This window comes from Neoarius graeffei, chromosome 23, assembly GCF_027579695.1.
Source record: "Neoarius graeffei isolate fNeoGra1 chromosome 23, fNeoGra1.pri, whole genome shotgun sequence".
Taxonomy (NCBI): Eukaryota; Metazoa; Chordata; class Actinopteri; order Siluriformes; family Ariidae; genus Neoarius; species Neoarius graeffei.
This window is the reverse complement of record NC_083591.1, coordinates 10,983,711-10,996,848: the sequence shown is the minus strand read 5'-3', so window position 1 is coordinate 10,996,848 and position 13,138 is coordinate 10,983,711. Positions and strand designations below refer to the sequence as shown.

General features: G+C 42.6%; 1 protein-coding gene across 1 annotated transcript in view; it reads left to right on the top strand.

Annotated features, from left to right (window-relative positions):
* Window positions 1-519: 519 nt before the first annotated feature.
* The window catches only part of get1 (guided entry of tail-anchored proteins factor 1), a 30,030-nt gene continuing 17,411 nt past the window's right edge, over window positions 520-13,138 (top strand). The window contains exons 1-2 of the mRNA XM_060905743.1: window positions 520-619; window positions 12,063-12,228. Of these exons, the coding sequence (XP_060761726.1) occupies window positions 527-619; window positions 12,063-12,228 (259 nt within the window). The 5' untranslated portion in view covers window positions 520-526. The remainder of the gene's footprint in view (window positions 620-12,062; window positions 12,229-13,138) is intronic.

The following is a 13,138-nucleotide window of genomic DNA, read 5'->3' as shown; positions in this document are numbered from 1 at the left end:
GTCTGTGACGCTGTCTGCGAGGCTTCTGCGGTGGTCACAATTTTTGGGAGGTGCGCGCAGAGCGTCTGCGAAGGTGGGGGGGGGGGGGGGGGGGGGCTACGCAGACACTGTCTGCGACGCTATCTGCGAGGACTGGGTGTTCAGCATAAATTGGCCTTTAATCTTGTATATACTACCTCCTCATTTCTGTTAAATCCCATTGATGTTATTCTTTTCCCCCATACCTGACTCTGCATATTAAAGTATTGTCTACCTTTGGGTTCTGTTTCCCATTCTTTTTGCCATCTTTTCATAATCTCTGTTTTAATTAAGGCTTTAGCTTCTCCTTTTCCCAGTGGAATATGAATGTCTATCTGTTCTTTATCAATGGATTCTTTGGCTATGTGGAATAATAATGATAATAAAAGTCCTGCCTTTTACTTTGAAGGACGGATCGTATCACATACACTTCCGGCTTCACGTCGCCCGGCACGTTTTCTGGGTCCTAGTTGCCGCCGGATTCCTTACCGCTTCATAAACAAAGAACATGGCTGACGTCGGGTATAACTGGCTGCTGGTTCTGACCTCGGTGTTTGTGTGTAATCTCGTCAAAACATTGTTACCATCCATTTCCTCACTTGTAAGTAGCAAAGTGATTTCTAATACAGTTTCCTGAGATGGACGTGGTGTTTGTTTATTGCTAGAATGAGCCTATATGTCAGTGGTTCTCCATCACTGATCATCTGCACATCATTTATCTGTATAATGAGGTCTGATTATAGTGGTTATAGGTGTTTTTTTTTTAATTTGGTTACTTAGTTCAATCTCTAACACTCACAGTTAGACTAGTACAGAGTTACAGACCTGGCGGTGGCTTTCCCAAAAGCATCATAGCACAAAGATCATTGTTAAATGGTAGAGCGAGCATCACAATACACTCTCTCTCTCTCTCTCCTAGTTAAGATGCTCTTAGCCTTAAAGTGCTGATGACACGAACATGACTCTATGCAATTTCTTAAATAAACTATACAACATGGCAAACATGTTAGATTTCTGTTATAATTACGTGAAAAGAAGCTGTTGTTACGCGAATATCCAACTTTTAATTGCACAGTGCAAGAAAACTGGGTCCCGCAGCCATGTTGTGACGTCAGCGGAAGAACACGCTGCGGTTCACTGGCTGTTCTACTCTGGTTCTACTCAATGGAAATGGCGCATGAAAACACCGGTGAACTCTCTAGTGCTAGCTCTTCCTCTTCTGGGAGTCTAGAATTGTGTCGATCTCTTCCGAATAGAATCTATGATAATCTACCCTCTTTACCCTTTGCCTCTCGTTGCTAGGCGGCAGTTACATGAAAGCCGCAAGCTTTCACAAGCAAATACATGACTGATAGCACGCCGACTTTATGATTACATTTATGATTATCATGTAGAATCTATAGCTCTACGTACCTTTATCTTATGTCGTTTCACAACACATGTTCTGACTGTCTTTGGATCCGGCATAGCTACTAGTAGACCCCCTCCGGAATACTGGCAGTGTTGCCGGATTGGGAGGAATCCTGCCCAGTTGGGCAGTTTCAAGTGCATTTTGGTGGGTTTTGAACATATTTTGGGCTGGAAAACTTCAGCAGTATCTGGCAACACATACTGCTGACGTTTTCCAGCCCAAAATATGTTCAAAATACACTTGAAACCGCTCAACTGGGCAGGAAACCTCCCAATCTGGCAACACTGTGTAGGCACTGCTGATGGTAGTAACACACGTTTGTGCTGAACTGAACACCCAAGAGATTCTTTTAAGCTGGGAAGGGTGTCAAAACAATCCAAATCGAAGTGTTCAGAGCACAGGACGGATGTTGGTGAGGGCTCCCACTTGTCACGAGTGCGCCTGACTTGCCTCACCCACTTCGCATGCAGCTCGGGATCTCTGGGAAACTTGAATAAACTTACCCCATCCTTGTGGGTTTTGGAGCAAAAGCCGGCAACACAACACAACGCGAAGGCATAATAACTAATATATATATGAGTGATTCCACGCTTATGGGTACTGAAATGGGGACATGAACTTATTCACCTAAAACCATTTCTTTTTTTACCATCAGGTCACAAAACATGTAATCTTTAATGAATGATATGTTAAAAGATAACTTTAATTTTCTGAGATGTAATAAAAACATATTTATATGCCAAAGTCAAGCCTATGAGTTCCAAAATGATGTCTGTTACATTACTTCTGTTACGATTGTCCATCTCGCGTCTGTTACAAATTAATTACAATCTAGCTCTATACCATGTTAATCTTATTGAAAGAATGTGTATGTTTATTCTACTACACATGTTTATTAATTATATTTGCTAAAACATCACCTTCCTATGTTTCAAAAAGTAATTCTACATTGTTAAAATTGAGAATATATATGTCCACAACACTTCTGTTACGTTCTGACTTTGGCATATAAATATGTTTTTATTACATCTCAGAAAATTAAAGTTATCTTTTAACATATCTTTCATTAAAGATTACATGTTTTGTGACCTGATGGTAAAAAAAGAAATGGTTTTAGGTGAATTTTTAAAAATAAGTTCATGTCCCCATTTCAGTACCCATAAGCGTGGAATCACTCATATATATATATATATATATATATATATATATATATATATATATATATAAAATAAACTGAACACCTGTCGCATCAACAACAAACTGGTAAGTTAGGAGGAAGGTTCTTTCGCTGACGTCATATAGCTCCTCCTCCTCTTTCGTCTCCTGGGTGCTGCAACCCCGTCAAATTTGCCCAAATAGCCGCGTTTTTTATCATAACTTGTAAAATAGGCGCCTTCGTGAATTAATATATGGATCATCGGGAATTACTTTTTATGTTATAAAACATCGCCAAAGATGTCAAAAACGTGTCATCAGCACTTTAAAGTAGCACTTTGCGCGTGACCGTGATACTCGTGCACGCACACGCGTTTTGATGTAAACAGGTGCTTTTATCATTTTGTAGAAGCTCACTTTTATCAACATTTCAGAGAATAATCAAGCATTTTCTTGTTATCTACATGTACTTCTATCACAATTCAGTTAAAGTAAGAAAATCAGACAACAGATGTGATGATGGGGAACAGGCCAATAGCCTAAATTTCAACTGATTTATTTCACCTTTGTGAAAACGTCAAGAAAATGCATTGCTTGCATATTAACATCTTTTTATGCGATGAACTTTTTTTTTTTAAACAATAGGCTATGCATTGTAACAGGAATGAGCGCATGAGCCTAATCGTTGTCACCTCTGAACCTTTACCCAAAAGTTTAATCTTAACCAGTATCGGCTATTAACTATTTTGAAAACGTGAACCCTGAGTTGACAACGGCATCAAACAAGTCAAGACAATCTGTGATACAGATTAAAGACAGATGAAAGGCAACAAAAAATGTTTCAGAAACACCGCCTCCCACCCTAAAGAAGATGCCATTTTATTGCATATGATGAGTGAATTTGCTCCAGTAGCGCTTTATTGCCCGAGAGCCTGCTGTGAAACTGCGAGCAAGTATCGTCAAAATTGACCCGGGTAATGAGCAAGGCTTCGAGAGTAGGCACGGTCATGCGATTCCTCTCATCAGTCCAGGTGTTGCTCATGAGTGAAAATATTCGCTCAACTGGAGCATTGGTGCCAGGTAGGCACATGGCAAAGCTGGCTGACATTGCTGTAAGGAATCTCCCTACTCCTGAAGTGCGTGAACATCTCCGCCCAGCGCTCATCCGTTCGGCATTGTCACGTAGTAGTTGACAGCCGCTAGCGAAAAAACCGTTATAACGCGGCCTCTATATTACAACATTGTACAAATAGATACATTGTAAGGTTGACTGCGCACACACGCACATTGATGCTAAATTGCTAGAAGCTTTATTGACATCTCGTTGGTTATATATGATCGCTGTAACCGGGACAGTTTGTTAGTGTTTGGTGTAAACCGGGACATTTCAGCGTCCCGATGGACCTTTGTCAGGACTGCGGACACGCGACTCAAAATCGGGACTGTCCCGGTCAAACCGGGATGTCTGGTTACGTTACCTTAAAGTGCATATCCTGGACCAAATTCGTTTTTTTTTAATATGAAAGTATGTCCCTTTACACACTCATCCAGAAGGGTAATTTTGCACAAGGCCATCTGTCTACAGCAGAAAAAAAATAAAATAACAAAACGCGTCTGGAGAAATCCCAATGGAGTCTGGAGCCAGATTCGTGACGTCACCTGCGAGAGCGTGCACAGTTTCTTTGCAAAGCCTGTGTAGACCAAGTTTAGCAGCTAGCTATTTTGCATTGAAATATGGAATTGTCACCTGAGCGCAATGTTACTTCACCTTTGGATGGAGAATATAATGAGATGTCAGAATTATTTTTTACCCTGGCAACTGTCAACTTGTGAATTGCCGATTTTCTTGGTCTTTTTCTCGGCTCTGCTTGGTCCTCGGCTTCGAGGGCCTCGGTGGATGCAGCACTTCGCCTTCTGTCGGGAGACGAGCACGGCTGGCTCCTTTGGTGACGGTGACACAGATGGGGACGGTGTTGCTTTGGGCATTCTGACAGATGGAACTGCGTCTTTTTTCAGATCAAGTTGCCTCGCGAAGCCCATTTTCTCAAAGTCGTCGGGCCTTGTGAAGTGAGCACCGCAAATAATGCTGTAGTCTGTAGCATGTAGCTAATTTTTCCAGGTGCCTCACACGAAGCGCCCCCATTTCTCTCTTTGTCCGGTCTTTTGGAAAACGATGAGTACTAATCCCATCAACATTGGTGTTGCTACACCCTCCTATGATACATCTGTTAACCATTTTAATAATTACGCGATAACGCTGAAGAAATTTGCAGAAAACCACCAGGTCGTTTTCTCATAAACAAACCAGTGCTGACGTAGGATTCAGAAGGAGGCGTCCCGCACGCGACGTCACGAAAATCAATGTTTGCCGGGAAATCCAAATGCCAAGTTTTTTCAGAGGCGGACCAATTCGCCTCAAATGGCTCGATTTCAACCGAATTTTTCTGGTATTGTGCAAAATGTGACAGATATTTGACCAAAGTTTAATATAAAATAGGGCCATCCTTTAAAAAAAAATCCGTTTCCTGTCCACCGGGTGAGCAAAAAAATTTTCAGTCGGGAGGGAGGAATTTTTTTTTTTTTTTATATGGATGGATAAGAAATCGCAATGCTGTGTTTTGCTTTTTCTTTCAGTACTTTTTTCTTACAAAAGCAGACACATTTAATAAAATATGACTGTTTAATCAACTGAAACTTGTACAAAAACTTTAAGTTAGCATTTTAAATGTTGACTGCAACATTTGCAAAACTTTTACAAAGGTACTTAAAATGTCCGACACACGGACTTTTTGTAGTTCTAAACCGACCGTTAAACCTAGTTCGGATGAAATTACACTATTAAAATGATCACTGAATGATTTGTTTTTCTGAATCTTTACTATTTTGTTGTTCGCTAGAATCCCATTTTGCGATTTCACACTTAAGCAAATGTTTGAAAACTCCGGATCTCCTTCCTTCATGGTGGCTGCCATTTTTTTGCGCCGCACGGCGCATGCGCAGAGCTGATTCAGTTCTATATTCTGCGCGGAATGCAGGGCTTTCCACAAGCGCCGGCTGCCGGCCACACAATCAAGTCCAGCCGGCTACTTTAATGACTATTATTTTTGTAGCCCACAGGCTCTAAATATTAATTTTTGATTTTAATAAAATTAAATGTTTACCTAACGGACTGACAATAATGTCAAACTGAGCCGCACTCATTTAAGTTGTGATTCGCGCTGTTTGTACCGATAATAACCACAAATTCCCTGCCGACTTTGTTGATCAAGGGAGAGTAACTCATCCGTGGCCCCGACATGCGGTGTGTGTGCGCGCACTCGGCGGAGGCAGTAGTGTGTCGGAGGGAACAGAAGCAGAGATGACGCTTATTTTGTCTCCGGTAAACCAGTCTTCTCTCGTTCAATTACGTGCTGGCATCAAAAGACACCGTTGGTTGTAAATGAAACCAAACTGAGTGGTTGGAGTGTATTTTCATACACAAATGGAGAAATGTTCGCCGAGTGTGTAATTGTGTAGCCGCCACTGCAGAGCATTGTCGTTGTTAATTCATAGCATGCTCAGTTGCGTGAATGTGTCATGCACCGAAAATAAGAGATTTACAAGCCAGGAACGCCTCATGATGCAATACGCAAGAAAAGAAAGAAGATTTACTGCCATTTTACTTTGTATTTGAGTAAAGTGAATAAATAAATGGTCTGTGGAAAATACATTTAACCCTGGGAACTGCGTGCACAGGAGTTTATTTTGTGTTTACTCCCCCCCGGCTACTTATTTGTCATGGCTGGCTAGTATGAGCCTTAGTGGAAAGCCCTGGGAATGCGGAAATGTCAAGTTCGATTTTAGATTTACAAACCCGAAAAAAATGTCGAAAAACCGGCGTTAAAAAAAAAAATTCAACCGCACAAACGGCACTCACCCGGCCGGTGGACCAGAAACAGAACATTTTTTAATAATGGCCTAGGAGAATTACATTGATCTTGCTCGCTCCTGAATTTACCCGTGATATGCACTTTAAGAGGCTTTCGGGAAACACGCCTGATCTGATATAAATGTCATTCTGTTTGTGGAGGCTGGTCAGTTTAACCGGTGTGCTCTATGCCTAGAAATGTGCTGTTGAATATATGAATATTTTGAATTTGTGCAGCTAAGACAGAAAAATAAATTTTTGAAATTACAAAATTTTTTTTGAATACATTTATGTCTTTTTTTTTTTGGGCGGAAAGTTAAGACACATATAAAACCCCTTCTTATATCTGGGGGACCTCCTTCTAGCAGGTGTGTGTAATCCGGTATCGGAGTGACCGTTAAACTGTCAATGAGAATTTCACTGCAAATTTTACTTGTAATCTCTCAACAGTAGAGCTTTTCTGATGTATCTTTATCACAACCATTTCTGTACGTGCTTGTAAAACGGTTTTTCTCATTATACAGCAGTGTTCTCCACGGGTGTGTTTAAAGTGGCGCACCGCCATGTTATAATTCTGGCCCGCCACCCTTGCCTTGGCCAAATAAAAAAAAACAAAACGTAACTTCATCAGTATACACCAAGTAAATCGTAAAGTATTCGCTTTATTATAATTTTGTAACTATTTAACACGCAGAAGACCATTAAACGAATGCATACGGGGCAACTTGAAGTGGCCACGCGATTGCAATCGAAAACAATCCGGCCGGCTGCATACAGATTGTGACCCAGAGCTCTGCAGATTGAGGTCTATCCCTGCGTTACACTACACCGCACCACGTTACACTATACTGACACACAGTAACGCTGGAAGCTGCAGCTAGCAACAGCTAAATAACTTTGCAGGTGCACACGCTTGTAGCGTTACTGTGCAACAGTTACGCTTATCTATCGTCTTTTCTGACCATACACAGTTACAGTAATCATATAACAGCGCACACACATTAGTTAAGTTCAGGTCTTTTATTTTACATACAGTGCCTTGCAAAAGTATTCATACCCCTTGAACTTTTTTCCACCTTACAACCACAAACTTAAAAGTTTTTTATTGAGATTTTATGTGATAGACCAACACAGAGTAGCACATAATTGTGAAGTGAAACGAAAATGATAAATGGTCTTCAAAATTTTAAACAAATAAAAATATGAAAAATGTGGTGTGCATTAGTATTCAGCCCCCCTGTGTCAATACTCTGTAGAGCCACCTTTTGCTGCAATTACAGCTGCAAGTCTTTTGTGGTATGTCTCTACCAGCTTTGCACATCTAGCCACTGAAATTTTTGCCTGTTCTTCTTTGCAAAATAGCTCAAGCTCAGCCAGATTGGATGGAGAGCATCTGTGAACAGCAGTTTTCAAGTCTTGCCACAGATGCTCAATGGGATTTAGGTCTGGACTTTGACTGGGCCATTCTAACACATGAATATTCTTTGATCTAAACCAGTCCATTGTAGCTCTGGCTGTATGTTTAGGGTCATTGTCTTGCTGGAAGGTGAATCTCCTTCCCAGTCTCAAGTCTTTTGCAGCCTCCAACAGGTTTTCTTCCAGGATTGCCCTGTATTTAGCTCCATCCATCTTCCCATCAACTCTGACCAGCTTCCCTGTCCCTGCTGAAGAAAAGCATCCCCATAGCATGATGCTGCCACCACCATGTTTCACAGTGGGGATGGTGTGTGCAGGGTGATGAGCAGTGTTAGTTTTCTGCCACGCATAGTGCTTTGCATTTAGGCCAAAAAGTTCAACTTTGGTCTCATCTGACCAAAGCACGTTCTTCCACATGTTTGCTGTGTCCCCTACATGGCTTCTTATGCCTGTCTTTCAACAATGGCTTTCTTCTTGCCACTCTTCTAAAAAGGCCAGATTTGTGGAGTGTACGACTTATAGTTGTCCTGTGCACAGATTCTCCCACCTGAGCTGTGGATTTCTGCAGATCCTCCAGAGTGATCATGGGCCTCTTGGCTGCTTCTCTGACCAGTGCTCTCCTTGCTCGCTCTGTCAGTTTAGGTGGACGGCCATGTCTTGGTAGGTTTGCAGTTGTGCCATACTTTTTCCATTTTTGAATGATGGGTTGAACAGTGCTTCTTGAGATGTTCAGAGCTTGGGATATTTTTTATAACCTAACCCTGCTTTAAACTTCTCCAGAACTTTATCCCTGACCTGTCTGGTGAGTTCTTTGGTCTTCATGATGCTGTTTGTTCTTCAGTGTTCTCTAACAAACCACTGAGGCCTTCACAGAACAAGTGTATTTATGCTGAGAGTAAGGCCAAGTTTACATTAGACCGTATCTGTCTCGTTTTCTTCACGGATGCACTGTCCGTTTACATTAAAACGCCGGGAAACGGGAATCTGCCAGGGTCCACGTATTCAATCTAGATCGTGTCTGGTCCGGTACTGTGTAAACATTGAGAATATGCGGATACGCTGTGCTGAGCTCTAGCTGGCGTCGTCATTGGACAACGTCACTGTGACATCCACCTTCCTGATTCGCTGGCATTGGTCATGTGACGCGACTGCTGAAAAACGGCACGGACTTCCGCCTTGTATCACCTTTCGTTAAAGAGTATAAAAGTATGAAAATACTGCAAATACTGATGCAAATACTGCCCATTGTGTAGTTATGATTGTCTTTAGGCTTGCCATCCTTCCACTTGCAAGTGGTAAGTGACGCGCATGCCCAACATGCACCGAGATCACACACACAGCGGCTCAGTCCCAAATCACTGCTCGTGCGCTCCACTCGCGCGCTCTGTGAGCTGCGCAGGGCCGGAGTGCGCACCCTCCAGAGGGCACTCGCTGTTCAGGGCGGAGTGATTTGGAGCGCAGGATGCCTGCGGAGCCAAGCGTATCCGTGTATTGGCGTTGCTATGTGCGCGCGAATCGTGTATTGGCGTTGCTGTGTGCACACTAATCGTTTTAAAAACGTTAATCTGATGATCCGCTGATACGGTCTAATGTAAACCCCACCTAAATTGCACACAGTAGGACTCTATTAACTAATTAGATGACTTCTGAAGGCAATTGATTGCACTGGATTGTATTTAGAGGTATCAGAGGACAGGGGGCTGAATACTAATGCACACCACATTTTTCAGATTTTTATTTGTTTAAAATTTTGAAGACCATTTATCATTTTCGTTTCACTTCACAATTATGTGCTACTCTGTGTTGGTCTATCACATAAAATCTCCAAGAAAAAACTTTTAAGTTCGTGGTTGTAAGGTGGAAAAATGTGAAAAAGTTCAAGGGGTATGAATACTTTTTCAAGGCACTGTATCTGTGATTGTGTAGGTGAGAGCAGCATTTTCCCGTTGCTTCCCTGTGGTTGTTTACTGCAGGACTTCCGGGTTCCTGCGTCAAAGGACCTGAACTACGGAGGCCGGGGTGGCTTTGTAGTGCCAGTCTCGGGCACACGCACCAGCTCGTGCATTGATTGGAGTGGTTTCACCCAATTAACATTATGTGTATTGTAAAAAAAAAAGTATGCATTTATTGTAATTGGGTATTTTGTTTATGCATGGAAGTTCATTTATTTTTCACACACAGAAAAAAATATAATTAATTCAGGGAGGCGCACCAGTCTCAACTGAAATGTCAAATGAGTCTCACATTGACAATAAAGATATGTACAGTAAGAACGTGTTTAATTTTTTGTAAAATGATTTTAACAATGATTTGGGGCCTAGGTGGGCCCCAAGCCCCCGCCACCACCTTTTATTTTTGAAAAGTGGAGAACACTGTACAGTATATGAGGATACTTCAAAAAGTTCTCGGACTCACCTGGAAACAAGGGGCATAACTGTAGACTATAAGGCCTTATATCAGTGTCTACAAAAACTCAAACGAAAGAAGCAACCAAACAAAAAAAAGAGAGGAATGTTTCAAGCTGGCAGGCTGTTGCTCCAGGATAATTCACCCGTCCACACAGCACATGTGGCAGTGGCCGAAGCAGCCAAACGTGGCTTTGAACTGTTGCTTCATGCGCCTTACTCACCCGACCTGGCACCGTCTGACTTCTCTTTGTTTCCCAAATTGCGTGGTCGCCATTTTCGGAGTGATGATAAAGTCATCCATGCTGTTGAAGAGTATCTGGAAGCTCAAAATCGGATCTTCTTCTGTGTCGGGATAGTCAAGTCAAGTTTATTTGTATAGCGCTTTTAACAATAAACCTTGTCGCAAAGCAGCTTTCCAGAATTTGAACGACTTAAAACATGAGCTAATTTTATCCCTAATCTATCCCCAATGAGCAAGCCTGTGGCGACGGTGGCAAGGCAAAACTCCCTCAGACGACATGAGGAAGAAACCTCAAAAGGGAACCCATCCTCATTTGGGTAACAACAGATAACATTAACAGTCCTAACATAAAGTCAGCTTCGTTGATGCTATAAACCCCTATCGACGGAAACCCGAGCGCAAAACCGTTCACGACAACTGCAGCCCCCAAGTCAGCAAGTCAACTGCAAGAGTCCAGAGCGTCCTCCAGGCATGACCCCCAACTGTCGACATGGGGCCACCCTCCACAGGGCGATGAGACTCCAACCAGACACAGGGCACCAGGATGGATCAGGCAGGTCCAAGGAGCAGAAGAGGTCAGCATCTCGATCCCAGGACCGACATGTAACTCGTACCCCTTTTCCACCAAATCAGTTCCAGGGCTGGTTCGGGGCCGGTGCTGGTTCACAACTCGTTCAACTTGCGAGCCAGCTGAGAACCAGTTTGCTTTTCCATAGCTCAGGGTGCTAAGGGAAGCCACGTCATTACGTCGCTGTATACGTCAGTTACGTCGCTACGTTTGCAAAAACCTTGGCGCGAATATCGAAGCAAAAACAACGCAGAAGAAGCAGCAGCAACAACAATAATAATAATGTCTGACTTCGCGTTTGTACAGCTGCTGCTTCTCGTCGCTTAAAAATGGCGATCTTTCGTGGTCTTGTTATTGTTGTTGGTCTTAACAACTCCGCCCCCCGCTGACGTAAGCGGTTCTTTCCTCTGGCCCAGCAGAGAGTTGGTGCTAGCCTGGAACCGGTTTTTCTGGCCCCAGAGCCAGTTCTTTGTCAGTGGAAACAGAAAACCCGGTTCCAAACTAAGCACTGGCCCCGAACCAGCCCTGGAACTGCTTTGGTGGAAAAGGGGCATCAGAGGGACAGAAAGACCAAAGACCATTATAAAAATGGTACCTTCTGGCAAGGCATGCTTGTAGGGAGTCAAACTCTCGTGGTTACCAGAGGACTAGCCCTCCCACTGTAACCCTAGCTATGTAATAGGCGAGGGGCTACGGAAACTGAGATCGGCGCCGCACTATGCGCCACATGGCGTGAGAAGGACTTTGATTTGTGAACGTTTTCTGGGTGAGGCTGAGAACTGTTTGAAGTACCTTCATACCGTATGATCTCTGTACAAGGCTGATAATGTTCGTAATAATATTACTGCTGTTCCACTGATCATGAATCAGTGATCACGTGAAAATACTCTATAAACTGGCGTGCATTTTAAGAATTTCTTTTATGTTTGCATGTGAAGCTGTCAAAGGTCCTGCAGAAAGATGCTGAGCAGGAAATGGAGATGAGAACAGAAATCCAGAACATGCGGTTAGAGCTTTCATCTATAAGCATGATGGATGAATTCGCCAGGTACGCGAGACTGGAGCGGAAGATAAACAAGATGACAGACAAGCTGAAAACTCATGGTAAGAGAATCAGGCAGAGGCTAATAAAACGAGGTGAAGACAGAAATGACTGTCGTCACTCGACCTGCCACGCAGCACTATGATAAAGCTGTCATGTGAACGTATCATCATGTAGCATCATTTTTATTTGTAGCAAAGTGCAATTATGATATTGTGGCTAAAGTTATCAAGGTTCTTCGAGTGGCGTGGTACGAATCTAACTCGCCGCGTACGGTAAATTTACACACAAGCAGCTGTTGAATATTAAATGGCCAGAAAAAAGTAACTATTGATGCATCTTTTGTAAACGTGCCTGTTTTATGTTTTAGAGCAGTGAATCAGTGGGAGATAGATTGAGATTTTCTGGTTTGAATACCAGGGAAAAGCCCTCTCTAGATGTGAAATCTGAAAGAATACAACAGTCTTGGCTGGATATTTGGACAGGAACAGTGACTGTATCCAAGTGGACAACGGGACACCGTTTACTTCCATTGTCCGGGAGCATTTCTAGGTTGACGTAGTGTAGGTGTTGTCATTTTGCAAAAAATTGGAGCCAGAGTCTGCACGGTGGAGCCGTCGGAGCCAAACTACAGTGGGGCAAAAAAGTATTTAGTCAGTCACCAATTGTGCAAGTTCTCCCACTTAAAAAGATGAGAGAGGCCTGTAATTTTCATCATAGGTACACTTCAACTATGAGAGACAGAATGAGGAAAAAAAATCCAGAAAATCACATTGTCTGATTTTTAAAGAATTTATTTGCAAATTATGGTGGAAAATAAGTATTTGGTCAATAACAAAAGTTCATCTCAATACTTTGTTATATACCCTTTGTTGGCAGTGACAGAGGTCAAACGTTTTCTGTAAGTCTTCACAAGGTTTTCACACACTGTTGCTGGTATTTTGGCCCATTCCTCCATGCAGATCTCCTCTA